At 41.3% G+C, this 16,883-nt stretch overlaps 1 protein-coding gene across 1 annotated transcript; it reads right to left on the bottom strand.

Moving 5' to 3' along the window:
- Positions 1–58: 58 nt before the first annotated feature.
- On the bottom strand, positions 59–10,407 carry LOC134654325 (trypsin-1-like). The gene is made up of 6 exons (XM_063509789.1): positions 10,093–10,407; positions 9,494–9,671; positions 8,528–8,644; positions 4,675–4,841; positions 713–864; positions 59–265 (listed from the first exon to the last, which is right to left on the bottom strand). Exons 1-6 carry the CDS (start codon positions 10,151–10,153, stop codon positions 59–61), a joined length of 882 nt encoding a protein of 293 aa, XP_063365859.1. The 5' UTR covers positions 10,154–10,407.
- Positions 10,408–16,883: the final 6,476 nt, after the last annotated feature.

Raw genomic sequence — 16,883 nt, 5'->3', positions numbered from 1 at the left:
TTCCTCCTTCCTTCCTTTGAATTTTCCTTATTTTTCAAAATTAGTACAAAAATTTTAGTTACTTTCTGCCCAAATTCCTGTACCAGCTAAACCCACTCCTTCCCTTATCACTATCGATGCTGCTCACGATCCAGTCGGTGTATCTCGACACCCTGGTGTAGATCCCGGGCATCTTGGCACGCGCGCAGCCACTTCCGGTTGAAACCACGCCTACAACCATGGCGTGGGTTTGCTCTTTGATCATTAGTGGGCCGCCACTGTCTGCCTGTAGAAGAATGATGTTAATAAGAATTTTTAGGACACCGGAGAAACAGATATTTTAAAACAGAAAAACGTCACATCTTTCATCACTATCATCAGCTTTTACAAGTTCTACTGCTGGTTAAGGAGTAAGCAGTTTAGTTTTGGCTGGGAAAAAGCAGCATATGAGTGGGGTCACAAATAATGTCCAAAATACTCAGAAATAAGGGAACTCGGAAGAAAAATACAATGCTCTATACAAGCCGTTGTCTTGAGTGTGATCATCATTAGCAGCCTAAATAAGTACGTGCCACTACTAGTGACATGTCTTCTCTGATTCCAAGAAGTTTTAAATTTAATTACGTCCAAGCTAGCCCAATGCGGATTGGGGGAAGATTGAACCATAAGGGAATTGGGAGTATATTCTAGTTATAATTATTAATTAAATAATAACTCTTATAAATATATTTACCCAGCAAGAATCCCTGCCTCCGTCCTCATAGCCCGCGCACATCTGACTGGCGATGACGCTGACCTTCTTCCCTTGGCTCTTGTACCACTGGTTGCATTCTTCATTGGTGACTACTACGACGTCGGTCTTTTGGAGGATGTTTGGTCGAGAGCCTGAAAAGGACAATGTTTTTTTATGGTATATTAGCTTCGCACGGGTTAACAAACTATACATAAACCTTCCTCTTGAATCACTCTATCTATTAAAAAAAAAACACATCAAAATCCGTTGCGTAGTTTTAAAGATCTAAGCATACATAGGGACAGACAGCGGGAAGCGACTTTGTTTTATACTATGTAATGATACTTATATGGATGCTTTTCTTGTTTCTATTCCTATCGCTAGTGATTTGGCCCTTCTACTTGCATCGGTTTCACTGAGAGTAGTGGCCACCTCTTTCTGTCAGTCGCCGAATGTACCTATAGCATCATGGAGCGCTATATCAAGAGATGAGCAAATTTGGTCTGTCGGTTGGTCTTAGATTTCACCAGTGATTACCACCTTTTCCACGTTATCACTGTCTTTCCTAGTAGTAGTAGTGTCTTTCCTGTATGTAGTAATTTGGTCCATAGCTCCGTATCGACCATGCAAAGTTAATCCTGATAATGATAATCCTGTAACACAGTCCCGACTTTTATTTCGGCTTGCTACAAGTATGAGAGCCTTGAGTTTGCTATGTAAGTTACTGCCAAGAATTGGCGAAGAAACTAGATGTGAAAGCATCTGCTATCTTGACTTTCAACCTGCCAAAAGCCTTCTTCGGAATTTTCTTATCAGGTTTGCCGATGATGATTTTCTTTTCCAAAAAGCGACTGTTGTTTAAAATAAACATATTAAATTTTGTATATAACCTTACTTCTGAGAAACTTATTGATACACAAGCCGTGGTTTGAACTCACTTCCTGTTTAAAAGCCACACATATTAGTATTACGTATGTAAACAACAGCGTACTAAAGACAAAATAATATTACACAATTACTTAATCTATCTAATTAATTCATAAAGGCAAACAGTGATTACTTTCAAATCGTCTTATACGTTGCTCTATACTCAAATTACACTCTATTACCAAGGTTAAAGGTATATTATTGATTAATTTATTTCATTTTGGGAATCTAACTAGTCGCAATTGTTTCTCAATTAGTAGGGCTTGCTTGGTAATGAAACTAATGAGATTTGCCTCCTACAATGTTACACATATATTGTCACATACTAATAATTATGTTGTTATTATTACTACTTCTTGCGAACCCCCATGGCTTCGCCATTTCGACAAGTTCCCAAAAAAAGACAGCAAAATTATATATTAATGCTCGGTCTACAAGATGAAAGTCGTTAACAACATTGACACCAGACTAGCCCAATAAAGTCTAGATTCCGCAATCGCTTTCGGAAATTCTAGTGCCTGTGCCAATACCTGGGATTAGGTAGCAAAAAGCGGAGGGCTCAAAAGTGTGCTCGTAAAGCATGACTTTGTTGGCTAGTTGCTTTCAGTAAAGTGATAGCTAAATAACCACGACGGATTCCGGATTCACTAGAGAATGGCTAAAAATATTCTAAAGATGATCAGATGTCAATTCGAACGTATTCTGACATCAGGGCCCCTATTCGACATGTACAACTGTCAAATTTCGCGTCCACTTAAATTAAACAATTGAATGAACCGCATGTTCATCAAGTGCGGATAATAATATATCATTTGGTACAACCAATAATTCAACAAATATCAACTTTGTTTTATTACTACTTCAAGGTTTAATAATGGTTTGGTCTGGTTGTCACCTAACTGTGGATTGCTAATGTCAAATTTTGACACAGGATTGATCATATTCAACGGAAGTTCAGCACGATACGTTTACGTTACGTTACGCTTGTCGAATAAGGCCCCAGAATTATAATCTAAATTATATCATTTAGTAATCGCACGTTTCGCGCCAATACATGCACGGACAAGTACAAGCGAAATGAACGATAACTAAATAACATCATTTAGATATCAGTTTGCGAAGTGGCCTGGATCTCGCCATTTTGAAGTTCAACCGGAAATCCAAACATGGGTCTAAAGTGGCCAGTAGGGCTAAGATGGCCGATTCTTTATCATTGTCACCATGGCTGTCACGTTCTAACAAATATGTAAGTGCGAAAGTGACGCATGGCATGACAGGTGATAAAAATACGACCACGATAGCTGGTCTGAACGCTGTGAACGACATCTAAAAGTGCTCATATCACTATCCCGAGAGGATAGTGACGTATGAGTAAATAAACAAATGCTCATCGGAGCGCGAACAGCCAATATCTTTCTGTAGAGCCGACAGCGTAAAATGAAGTGAAGCAGAAGTTATATGCCATACACAACTATGTACCTATTTAGGTTCAAATGAATATTGGCTAGGCTAATATGAAACAGGTTGTATGGAGATATAAGACAGCTACTTCGTTATCTAAAACCTGATTAAGAAGTAAGATTATTGTATACGTCTACCATTTAACTGAGGTTGATAAGAAATTATTATGGCCAAGTTCAACTAGGTTTACACGAGTTTACTTTTCATCCTTAAGCCTGTCCAAATATATCTTATATTTGTATCAAATCACGCATGAATTGAGACAAACAGGTAAATCTGGCTCTTGACGATTTCAACAAACCCTTCCGACAATTCAAGTGTTTTAGTTGATTTTCTTTTATTCTTATCTGCCCTACAGACGGTAAGTGGAAGTGGATTTAGGGACTATTTTTATTTGGATAGATATTATGTATACAAAAGAGTAATACTGAAGACTGCATGCCGATTCGAACTTCAATCAATCAAATTGATGTCAATTTTGATCTCGTTTTGATATATGTCGCTCATACATTTTATCGCTGCGAGCGAGATGCGCTGCTATTATATTAATCATCATCATCATCTTCGCATTGTCCCGGCTTTTTGCCACGGTTCATGAGATCCTGGGGGCCGCTTGGCAACTAATCCCAAGAATTGGCGTAGGCACTATTTTTACGAAAGCAACTGGGATGAGTCCTGTTTCCTCACGATTTTCCTTTACCGAAAAGCAATAGGTACATATCAAATGATATATCGTAAATAAGTCCCGAAAAACTCATAGGTTTGGTACGAGCTGGGATTGGAACTTGCAACCTCCTGATTGAAAGTCGCATGCTCTTACCGCTAGGCTACCAGCGATCTGACTATAGCGCTTGCTGCGATTATATCAATAACAATACTTAAGTTCGAATTCTTCCCCTGATATTATTTGAAGAGAAGAAATATAGAGCCTTAATACACTTTATGAAATAAGATTTTTCTTTGATCTTGGGTCTTTACTAAAGAATAAATATGTATCTCTTTATTTTATATCGTTCGCAAATTTATTCCAGAAATGTATATTTGCAAAAGAAACTCGTGAATTCAAGCCTCCTCGGCGCTCTAGTCGTAATCGTTCTAATGTAAAAAATAAATAAAAAAGAGGGTCAAAGATCGTTTACAGTATTTTGGACACTGCCAAATTAAGGGTTTCACCTTTACCTATCTTCATTAGTGAACCCCCAACAAACAACCGTAGCAACAGCACTGCTGTCCTAAAGAAGCTTTCGGCTGTGGAAGGTAGGCGGGCCTTATTTTTCTGAACTACTGTAACTACCGTAATAAATACCTTTCCCTCTATCTTCATTAATGAATCCCCAACCAGCAACGGTGGCTACAGCACCGCTGAAGTCCTGGACCTCCGGCTGTAGAAGGCACGCGGGCCTTATTTTTCTAAACCACTGTAACTGCCGTAATATTTACCTTTACCTCTATCTTCATTAGTGAATCCCCAACCAGCAACCGTAGCAAGAGCACCGCTGAAGTCCTCAGCCTCCAGTTGTAGAAAGCAGGCGGGCCTTATTTTTCTTAACCACTGTAACTGCCGTAATATTTACCTTTCCCTCTATCTTCATTAGTGAATCCCCAACCAGCAACGGTCGCTACAGCACCGCTGAAGTCCTGGGCCTCTGGCTGTGGAAGGCAGGCGGGCCTTAAATCGCTGGACCATTGAAGCTGCTGTATTGTTGTGAGGAGTGCTACGTCGTTTGATTTGCCGTTGCATCTGAAAACCATCAATGTGGGTAAACGTGGCAAAAGCATCAATGTGGGCTCAGGTACATATCTAAAACAAATAGTCGTTTTCTACGAATAAAGGATGACTCACGTTCCGTGCCCGTGTCCGGGCTGGAGCTACCAACGCTTACTTTTCTATGACAGATGACAGAGGTGATCACATGATGCTTTCCATAGAAAACGAAGCTCCGGAAGCGCCGGCCCAAACACGGCCCGGTCTAACGTGAGTCATCCTTAAAACTGCTTGTTGACGATCAAAAGCAATACGAAAATCTTAATGGTGTCAAATATCAGTGGAAATTGAAATCTGGTGACTGAATGAATCAAATGTGTCCGTTTTATCTTGATAGGTCGTACTTATCAACCGATTGTAGTGAAATTTTGTGAGCAGGTTCAATAATTAAATATAGGTATATATATATAAAGGGTTCGCAAGGTCTACAGCTCTCATAATGCCACTATTGTTCAAGGTAATTGTTGAAAGATGTCAGCTACGTCGAAATTGAGCGATGTTGTACTTAACAATAAAAATATATAAAAATTGTATTGTAAAATCGGCTTTCGAAGTCTACACCATTAGGCGGTAAAATAGTAGAGATTTGACAAAATTTACAACTTGTTTGCTATTCATTAAAATGTCCAAAATAATCTTAGGGCTTAATTTTAAGTAGCTATTATATTTCAAGCGCTTTGGTGCAGTATTTTATATAATACTAATAATTTATTATTCATTTAAAAAATAAATGAAACTGAAACTGAAACTGATGGTTTAATTCCGTCGCTATACCCACGTAGGTGATAGAGATTCTAATTTACCAAATTGTTATGATTTTTATACGACTTTGACAATCGTCTTGGTAATTTGCGCGCACGACTTTACTTTATTACGTATCAATCAGCGTGAGCGATCTTCAAGTTCATATCAAAATAAGATCATAACCGTAACAAACTGTTAAATCTGAACCGGATTAAATACAAAAGTCTTAAACATTAGGAAACTAAAACTAAAATAAAAACCTTAACAAAGTCATAGGACAAAGCAAAAATCGCATTCAATGACTTTAAAAATGGAACATTTGCCAAACGATTGTCTTATGTTTTCGCGGGTTTTCTTTGTCTGCGACAAAAGATCAATCCATTAAAACATCCCGTCAGACAACGGCGCAGTGGAAGCGTTCGATTTTAATGCAATGTTTTGTTTATAAACTGAAATAGATGTCATATACAGGGTGCTTCCTGTAACAGGAGCAATAAATTTAACTAAAGTATGTACTCCTCAAACTGACTAACATTTGATCAGCAACTTTTGAAAATAACTCATGTTTTGATTTTTATTACACTGTAAAGTTTATTCTATGACGCAATGTATTGCAAATTTTGTTATGTTTAAAGCGTGACAAGCAACGTCAAACACACTAATATCAGCGTACATTGAAGGCAATATTTATTTTGTATGAAAAAGAGGAAGTCTAAAGAATTCATATTTTTTTAAAGTTGCTGAACAAATGTTGGTCAGTTTGAGGAGTACAGCCTTTAGTTAAATTTATTGCTCCTGTTACAGGAAGCACCCTGTATAAAAGAAAAAGTGACGAAGCTGTCCAGTGGTGAAGGCCGGATTCGAACCGGCGAGCGGCGTCTTTAGCAAAAATATTTTGAACTTTCATTGAGTAACTAAGGGTAACATTCCATTTCTGACCGCAGCTGCACTACCTGGTACTGAACGCGTCGCTGTTACTGTCAATTTCCATAGTAAAACGGACAGTAGTGCAGCTGCGGTTGTAAATGGACTGTCATCTTAAGGGTTCCAAATTCAAAAACAAAACAAATGCTTCTGAATCTCAGGAGGTTAGGAATGATATTGGAATCATATCAGTTAGCTGTCAATCGCTTCTGTTCATTTCGCTCAGATTTGTCCGAGCATGATGCGAACAAGACCCGCCCGAATGACAGCTAACTGATATGAATCCAATAATATATCATTCTTAGGCCCACTTGCACCATTCCACTAACCCGGGGTTAACCGGTTATACCTGGAGTTACCATGGTTTCCAGTACAATTTGACACTGGGTTAACGGTTAAACCGCTTAACACCGGATTAGTACGATGGTGCAAGTGGGCCTTATATCGGTTAGATGTTAGGTGCATGTTCGAATAAAATTGGCCTGCTAGTTTAGTTTTGTTTTTGACGTCAAAATCCTCTTTAGTGAGAGGCGTTTCTTGCGTTAGAGTATTACGAACATCGGACTTTAACTGGCATTTCTGACTGTTGTATTACTTTAATGCAATTGGTCACATATAAACATTTGATCCTCAAAACAAACCGGATCGACCGCCATTAATAAACTTGTCATCTAGCCTAGTGTGTGAATTTATTTGATTCACGACGCATAATTATTTCTAAAGAAGTTGAAGTTTCATTACGTTTGACTACAGTTTATACTTAGGTAAGTATTTCATAAATGATCATAATTACAAACCAGGGATGTTGCGGATGCAGATTTTTTGACATCCGCGGATGCGGATGCGGATGCGGATGTCAAGATTAGGTACTTAGGAAACGTCAAATATTACATTTTTAGTATTTTTTTTATTAAAAAAAAAAACGAAACGTTCAGTATTTGAGCAAGAATATAGGTGCGATATATTTAATAAACAGTAACTTGGCCGTTGGCCGACTTTTCTGGATCTAGACGATTTCGTTATAGGACTTATAGGCAATGACGAAATTACGTAGCACTTACGCCGCCGCTAAGACGTTCATGTACTGACTTGTTCGACATCCGCATCCGCATAAGCTCCGCATCGATTTTATACGGATGCGGATGCAGATGCGGATGTTGAAAATAATGCGGAAGTTCCGCGGTTGCGGATGCGGATGCGGATGTTCGCAACATCCCTGTTACAAACACTAGGATTACTTACGTAAGGGCTGAATGTATTACAAATCAATTAATTAATCAAATTTTGAATTATTATAGAAAATGTACAATTAATCTTGCGATTCCCATACCGTTTCAATTAATTACTTAGGCAAGTTTGTACCTGAATCAAAAGTTCCTCCTTTATATCATGCTGATTGCACAAAGGCAAGATTAATTTGATGTTTGTTTGAGTTCAATTAAGTACCTACCTAGAGGTTGTAGAATAGGCATTGGTTGAAACACTTTATTAAAGAGTAGAGAAAGATTTACCTAAAATTATTCGGAAAAGCGCTTTTTCTTCCCTGAAAGCAATGCAAGGATCAAAGTGGCACTTTTCTTCCCTGCCAGGAGAGATCAAAGTGCCACTTTTCTAGATTTAATGTACGCCCTCGCCGTAAATACATATGTCATTTTGCTCCCTTGTGACAAAATCTATGCATAAATTATTACTTAAGCAGATCTCATGCATGATAATCTTCTGTATGGCTCTTAATTATTTTACAATATCAGAATATACCTAAGTAATAAATATGGAAGTGGGGCTCACATACAACAAACGTGATTTTTTTGCCGTTTTTTGCGTAATGGTACAGAACCCTTCGTGCGCGAGGCCGACTCGCACTTGGCCAGATTTTTCTATATTTCGTCATATATTTTTTTATTATTTCTTTCTTTTTTTTAAGTTTTGATAAATTTAACCCCCGTTCCGATCGATATCTTTATGATGCTTTAAGCATCTGTACCAATACTTACCTGTATTCAGGATGCGGTATTATCCTGGAGAGCGCCATGTTGTTTTCGTTGCTGGTTATGTCCGTGTAGCCGACTACCACCGACAGTTGTTTGGATTTGTAGAACTCGTGAAATACACTGAAATCGAGATATGACAAGATTTATTATTTATTAGGGTTAGGGCCATGGCTGGCTCCTGCGCTCGCTGTCTTTAATGACTGCCCCACACAATACGGCCACGACGGGCCATATCGACCCCGCACTCATAGATCTAGAACCTTTGGGTCTAGTTACTTTGATTATTCGCTATGATGACTCACATTTAGGGTTTGCACGACGGATCCGAAATGTATGGGAATATCCGCGAATCCGGATCCAGATTCGGATAATTTCATACATTTCGGATCCGGATTGCAAACCCTACTCACATTAGACCGGGCCGACCGGGCAGTCTATGACAGATGACAGAGGTGATCACGTGATGATTTCCATAAAAACAAAGCTCCGGAAGCTCCGGCCCGGACACGGCCCGGTCTAACGTGAGTCATCCTGTAGTCTTATTATTTACCTGCAAACGCAATGTCCAGCAGTTAACAACCATCGGTCGCTAAGCACAGTGGCGCCACACTGATGCGCCCCCTGCCTCCAAACACTGGCCGCCCACGGGAATTCAGCCGGCAAGCTATCCGTGCCCCCAACGATACGGCCACGACGGGCCATAACGACCCCGCACTCATAGGTCTTGAACCTTTGGGCATAGTTACTTTGATTATTCGCGTTATTCTTATTATTTACCTGCAAACGCAATGTCCAGCGGTTAACAACCATCGGTCGCTAAGCACAGTAGCGCCACACTGATGCGCCCCCTGCCTCCAAGGACTGGCGGCCCACGGGAATTCAGCCGGCAAGCTATCCGTACCCCCAACAGTACGGCCACGGCGGGCCGTATCGACCCCGCACACATAGGTCTAGAACCTTATTATTTACCTGCAAACGCAATGTCCAGCGGTCAACAACCATCGGTCGCTAAGCACAGTAGCGCCACACTGATGCGCCCCCTGCCTCCAAAGACTGGCGGCCCACGGGAATTCAGCCGGCAAGCTATCTGTGCCCCCAACGATACGGCCACGGCGGGCCGTATCGACCCCGCACTCTACGTCGGCCACTGTGGAAATTAGAGTCACATAAAAAAGTAATTTTTATTTGAACCAATTAGGAATAGATGTTACTGGAAAAGGTTTTTGTGAATTAATGCTATATCGTAGTAGAAGTGTGTAAAATTGGTGTCTTTATCACACATTATGGATCCTTAAATAGTTTCTATTTGTGATATTTTGTTTTACTTGTAAATGTAAGTATCTAAGGAATGGTTCTATGTTATATGTTATTGTATATTGATTTTCTGATAATTGTGTATTTAAATAAACGGAGTCAATCATTATTTTTTAGGAAATATATTACACAAACAAAGCTGTTGTTATAGCTTTCTAGATAATATTTTTTAAGAAAAGTATGGGTAATGATAATTAAAAATATTTTTATCATAATATTTGGAGCTTCTAAAATTGAAAATAGATAAAACTCACAATTCAAAAAGCATTCTCCAAAATCCAACACAAATATCACAAGCACTAATAACCGAATCATTGTTACTAACAAAAAACGAACACTTAAATTAAATAAATAAACTAAAACTAAATAAAAACAAAAATAAATAAAAAAATCAGCGCACGCGCGTGTCAAAGCGTGTGCGCTAACTAAATTTAAATTATTATCATATGATTATTTAAAGTCCTGTGATTTGTACTGAAAGGCCCCTCCTTTGCTTGTTCGAAGGCCTGACCCCTATATCTCATCCTAGTGATGCGGAAAAATATAAGTACATCGATAGTTCTATCGAGATAATACTCAAAATGGTGGGCGAAGCCGGCCGATGCTAGAGGTGCTTGCGTCAACCAGACTGATAAGCACAGCGGTAATAATACCACTTGATAAAAAAAATAGGCATGATTGTGATAACACTAAGATGTAAATAAACTCATACATAAGAACACAACGTTCATAACATAGGTAATTTTTGTATTTCACTTTGTGTGTTTATATGTGTGCTTGCCTGAAATCAAATAATTTTTTTATAGAGCCGGAAAATAAATATCACAACGAAGTTAGCTCTTTCATGTGAATACATTTATTAAACATAAACATTCAATCTATGCACCTTCATTGGACTATGCAGGCCCAATTAGTAACTTTTTGAACAAAACATTTTTCTCATCATTTTCCAAGCTGTAATGTTAACAGTTATTAACTGATACACTTTATCTTCAGTACTTATTCATAAAAAACTGTGTATATTATACAGTTATTAATATTCCTATTATACCTACTTTAATCAGCGGCATTAAATTGCATAGTATTTCGATAAATAAACATCGATATCGACCCGCATCACTAAAACGAATTCATTGTCAGGTTCGCTGCAACCTCGTGATAACGCCTCGCGGAACTAAGTGTCATTATACATAAATAGACCCATGCAATGCCATGCATGCTTCTGACTAATAATTATTTGTGATATCGATATCTAGGCACTGAATTCATAATGTTTTATTTAGAGTAGGTACCTTAATCACATAACATCATTAAAATCGGGACGTTATCTTATGTAGTTACTTGTTACACCGTAGAACCTATGGGCTACCTACCCCACACTAGCGTCTTTTGAGCGTCGGCGTCTAGTCAAGTAGTGCAGCGCTATGAAAAATGCCATCGCTGCGCAGTTGCGCCGACGTTGCGTCGAGCAGCAGCCATAGAGTTGACTAGACGCCGACGCTCGAGAAACGCTAGTGTGGGGTGGCTTCTTTAAATGGCGGTGGTGTGCGGTTTCAGAGCAATTTCCTAGCGCAAACATTGGACACCCTTCCGAGGTTTTCTCGAAGGTTACATTTCAAATAAGGAGTGTGCCTACGAGTTTTTTAATACTACTGCTTCATGCTTGCATACATGTTGCTGCTGGGAAACGTGGTTTCATCAGAAACGTTGCAATAGTCTTATCCACTTGTGTTCTTGAGCTTAATAACTGATATCGGCTTTAGTAGCTCTTTGGGCTCCTGTTCTCGTAATTATCCACCATCCAAAATGTTCTGCGAATGATGGTATAACGAGATCACTTAGAAAAGTTCAAATTACCTTAAAAAGTTATTCTTTCACGCTCCTGTTCCAGCCTGAAATCTCAAGAGCTATGATTGCCGTCTTTATTTCAGTTACATAATCAGCTGAAACTTTGTTTAACTAGGTACTTGCGTAAATGTACAGTCAGCATCATTAATACCAATATGTCTGAGTACCCACAACACAAGCCTTCTTGAGCTTAGACTAGCTTAGGACTTAGTCAATCTATGTAAGAATGTCCTATAATATTTATTTATTTTATAATAATAGCGGATGAAACAATGCCCCAAAAGTATTTGCCATCCTGGTATTATTTTCCAAACAGAGATAAGTCTATCTCTTCAGTTCAGGTTCTAAAGTACCTATCTGTCAAAGTCTACTTACAGGGACTTATAAGTTTTTGTTAAGGGGCTCACAGATTACCACTTCGCCGTACGATATCAGCCTGTCAGTTGTTCGGAACTGTCACCTTTTGCGTTTAACTGACAGGCTGATATTGCCCGGCGGTAATCTGTTGGGCCCCTTAAAGCTATTAGAGAATTACTATCACTACATAGTATAAAACAAAGTCGCTTCCCGCTGTCTGTCTATCCCTATGTATGCTTAGATCTTTAAAACTACGCAACGGATTTTGATGCGGTTTTAATAGAGTGAATCAAGAGGAAGGTTTATGTATAATATGTTAACCCGTGCGAAGCCGGGGCGGGTCGCTAGTGATACATAATTTTGACGCGTAGTCTGTTCCGTTACTAGAGTCTGTGCGGAAAGAGAAGAGTCGTGGAATGTATTGTACATTCCACGACTTTCTCTTTCCGCACAGACTATTATCTAATGCTGACTGTAACCAACTGAAACCTTAAGTTTAATACAGACGTGCAAATTAAAAAAAAATCTAATTGAAGGAAGGTAGACCAAAGGTCATCCCATCGTTATCAAACACAATTATCCGATAATACAGCATAATACCTACTCATTAAAAACGAATTATCTACATTTTCAATACATCTAAAAATGAGTCTAACACTTAAGCAAATAAATCACATTTTTGGCTCCATGGGTGCACGTATTGCAGTGTTGGCCGAACGTTAATCCCAATTACCATTAAAAATTAACCATTGAAAAGGTTAATTCGAATTAACCATTAACCATTGAAGGAAAATTAATTGTCAATTCGCATTAACATCAATTTGCATTAATATTAATTTATTTCGAACCATTAAAAATTAAAAAGAATTAATGGGTAATGCTTCACAAACCATTAAAAATTAAATCAATTTTTAATGACAATTAAAAATATTATTGATAATTATCAATTAACAAAAATATATCGTAATTTTATAAAGGCGCCCGTAATTTTTATCTAGCTAGTGGACCTCAGGTTTGGTGCAACATAGAAACACGCCGTTTGGTCATCCGACTCGTCTTGATGAGCACTTGGGAGACCAGTACCCAAGATAGAGCTGATGCTGAACCCTGGGTGTAGCTAGTGGAATTCAGGTTTGGTGCAACATACACACACGCCGTTTAGGCTATTCGACTCGTCACAATGAGCACTTGGGAGAGCAGTACCCAAGATGGAGCTGATGCTGAACCCTGGCTGTACCTAGTGGAACTCAGGTTTGGTGCAACATAGACACACGCCGTTTAGGCTATTCGACTCGTCACAATGAGCACTTGGGAGAGCAGTACCCAAGATGGAGCTGATGCTGAACCTTGGCTGTACCTAGTGGAACTCAGGTTTGGTGCAACATAGACAAACGCCGTTTTGGTCATCCGACTCGTCTTGGTGAGCACTTGGGAGAGCAGTACCCAAGATAGAGCTCATGCTGAACCCTGGCAGTACCTAATGGAACTCAGGTTTGGTGCAACATAGACAAATGCCGTTTTGGTCATCCGACTCGTCTTGGTGAGCACTTAGGAGAGCAGTACCCAAGATAGAGCTGATGCTGAACCCTGGCTGTACCTAGTGGAACTCAGGTTTGGTGCAACATAGACAAACGCCGTTTAGGCTATTCGACTCGTCACAATGAGCACTTGGGAGAGCAGTACCCAAGATGGAGCTGATGCTGAACCTTGGCTGTACCTAGTGGAACTCAGGTTTGGTGCAACATAGACAAACGCCGTTTTGGTCATCCGACTCGTCTTGGTGAGCACTTAGGAGAGCAGTACCCAAGATAGAGCTGATGCTGAACCCTGGCTGTACCTAGTGGAACTCAGGTTTGGTGCAACATAGACACACGCCGTTTAGGCTATTCGACTCGTCACAATGAGCACTTGGGAGAGCAGTACCCAAGATGGAGCTGATGCTGAACCTTGGCTGTACCTAGTGGAACTCAGGTTTGGTGCAATATAGACAAACGCCGTTTTGGTCATCCGACTCGTCTTGGTGAGCACTTGGGAGAGCAGTACCCAAGATAGAGCTGATGCTGAACCTTGGCAGTACCTAATGGAACTCAGGTTTGGTGCAACATAGACAAACGCCGTTTTGGTCATCCGACTCGTCTTGGTGAGCACTTAGGAGAGCAGTACCCAAGATAGAGCTGATGCTGAACTCTGGCTGTACCTAGTGGAACTCAGGTTTGGTGCAACATAGACACACGCCGTTTAGGCTATTCGACTCGTCACAATGAGCACTTGGGAGAGCAGTACCCAAGATGGAGCTGATGCTGAACCTTGGCTGTACCTAGTGGAACTCAGGTTTGGTGCAACATAGACAAACGCCGTTTTGGTCATCCGACTCGTCTTGGTGAGCACTTGGGAGAGCAGTACCCAAGATAGAGCTGATGCTGAACCCTGGCTGTACCTAGTGGAACTCAGGTTTGGTGCAACATAGACACACGCCGTTTAGGCTATTCGACTCGTCACAATGAGCACTTGGGAGAGCAGTACCCAAGATGGAGCTGATGCTGAACCTTGGCTGTACCTAGTGGAACTCAGGTTTGGTGCAACATAGACACACGCCGTTTAGGCTATTCGACTCGTCACAATGAGCACTTGGGAGAGCAGTACCCAAGATGGAGCTGATGCTGAACCTTGGCTGTACCTAGTGGAACTCAGGTTTGGTGCAACATAGACAAACGCCGTTTTGGTCATCCGACTCGTCTTGGTGAGCACTTGGGAGAGCAGTACCCAAGATAGAGCTGATGCTGAACCCTGGCAGTACCTAATGGAACTCAGGTTTGGTGCAACATAGACAAACGCCGTTTTGGTCATCCGACTCGTCTTGGTGAGCACTTAGGAGAGCAGTACCCAAGATAGAGCTGATGCTGAACCCTGGCTGTACCTAGTGGAACTCAGGTTTGGTGCAACATAGACACACGCCGTTTAGGCTATTCGACTCGTCACAATGAGCACTTGGGAGAGCAGTACCCAAGATGGAGCTGATGCTGAACCTTGGCTGTACCTAGTGGAACTCAGGTTTGGTGCAACATAGACAAACGCCGTTTTGGTCATCCGACTCGTCTTGGTGAGCACTTGGGAGAGCAGTACCCAAGATAGAGCTGATGCTGAACCCTGGCAGTACCTAATGGAACTCAGGTTTGGTGCAACATAGACAAACGCCGTTTTGGTCATCCGACTCGTCTTGATGAGCACTTGGGAGAGCAGTACCCAAGATAGAGCTGATGCTGAACCCTGGCAGTACCTAGTGGAACTCAGGTTTGGTGCAACATAGACACACGCCGTTTTGGTCATCCGACTCATCTTGATGAGCACTTGGGAGAGCAGTACCCAAGATTGAGCTGATGCTGAACCCTGGCAGTACCTAATGGAACTCAGGTTTGGTGCAACATAGAAACACGCCGTTTTGGTCATCCGACTCGTCTTGATGAGCACTTGGGAGAGCAGTACCCAAGATAGAGCTGATGCTGAACCCTGGCTGTACCTAGTGGAACTCAGGTTTGGTGCAACATAGACACACGTCGTTTTGGTCATCCTACTTGTCTTGATGAGCACTTGGGAGAGCAGTACCAAAGATAGAGCTGATGCTGAACCCTGGCAGTACCTAATGGACCTCAAGTTTGGTGCAACATAGACAAACGCCGTTTTGGTCATCCGACTCGTCTTGATGAGCACTTGGGAGAGCAGTACCCAAGATAGAGCTGATGCTGAACCCTGGCTATACCTAGTGGAACTCAGGTTTGGTGCAACATAGGCCCACGCTATTTAGGTCATCCGTCACATCTTGAACCTGCAGGTACTGCCAGGGTTCAGCATCAGCTCTATCTTGGGTACTGCTCTCCCAAGTGCTCGTCAAGACGAGTAGGATGACCAATACGGCGTGTGTCTATGTTGCATCAAACCTGAGTTCCACTAGGTACTGCCAGGGTTCAGCATCAGCTCTATCTTGGGTACTGCTCTCCCAAGTGCTCGTCAAGACGAGTCGGATGACCAAAACGGCGTTTGTCTATGTTGCACCAGACCTGAGTTCCATTAGGTACTGCCAGGGTTTAGCATCAGCTCTATCTTGGGCACTGCTCTCCCAAGTGCTCATCAAGACGAGTCGGATGACCAAAACGGCGTTTGTCTATGTTGCACCAGACCTGAGTTCCATTAGGTACTGCCAGGGTTCAGCATCAGCTCTATCTTGGGTACTGCTCTCCCAAGTGCTCATCAAGACGAGTCGGATGACCAAAACGGCGTTTGTCTATGTTGCACCAGACCTGAGTTCCATTAGGTACTGCCAGGGTTTAGCATCAGCTCTATCTTGGGCACTGCTCTCCCAAGTGCTCATCAAGACGAGTCGGATGACCAAAACGGCGTTTGTCTATGTTGCACCAGACCTGAGTTCCATTAGGTACTGCCAGGGTTCAGCATCAGCTCTATCTTGGGTACTGCTCTCCCAAGTGCTCATCAAGACGAGTCGGATGACCAAAACGGCGTTTGTCTATGTTGCACCAGACCTGAGTTCCATTAGGTACTGCCAGGGTTTAGCATCAGCTCTATCTTGGGCACTGCTCTCCCAAGTGCTCATCAAGACGAGTCGGATGACCAAAACGGCGTTTGTCTATGTTGCACCAAACCTGAGTTCCATTAGATACTGCCAGGGTTCAGCATCAGCTCAATCTTGGGTACTGCTCTCCCAAGTGCTCATCAAGACGAGCCGGATGACCAAAACGGCGTGTGTCTATGTTGCACCAAACCTGAGTTCCACTAGGTACTGCCAGGGTTCAGCATCAGCTCTATCTTGGGTACTGCTCTCCCAAGT

This window comes from Cydia amplana, chromosome 14 (assembly GCF_948474715.1).
Source record: "Cydia amplana chromosome 14, ilCydAmpl1.1, whole genome shotgun sequence".
In the NCBI taxonomy this organism is placed as follows: Eukaryota; Metazoa; Arthropoda; class Insecta; order Lepidoptera; family Tortricidae; genus Cydia; species Cydia amplana.
The sequence above is the reverse complement of the archived record's forward strand: the minus strand, read 5'-3'. Positions and strand labels throughout refer to the sequence as shown.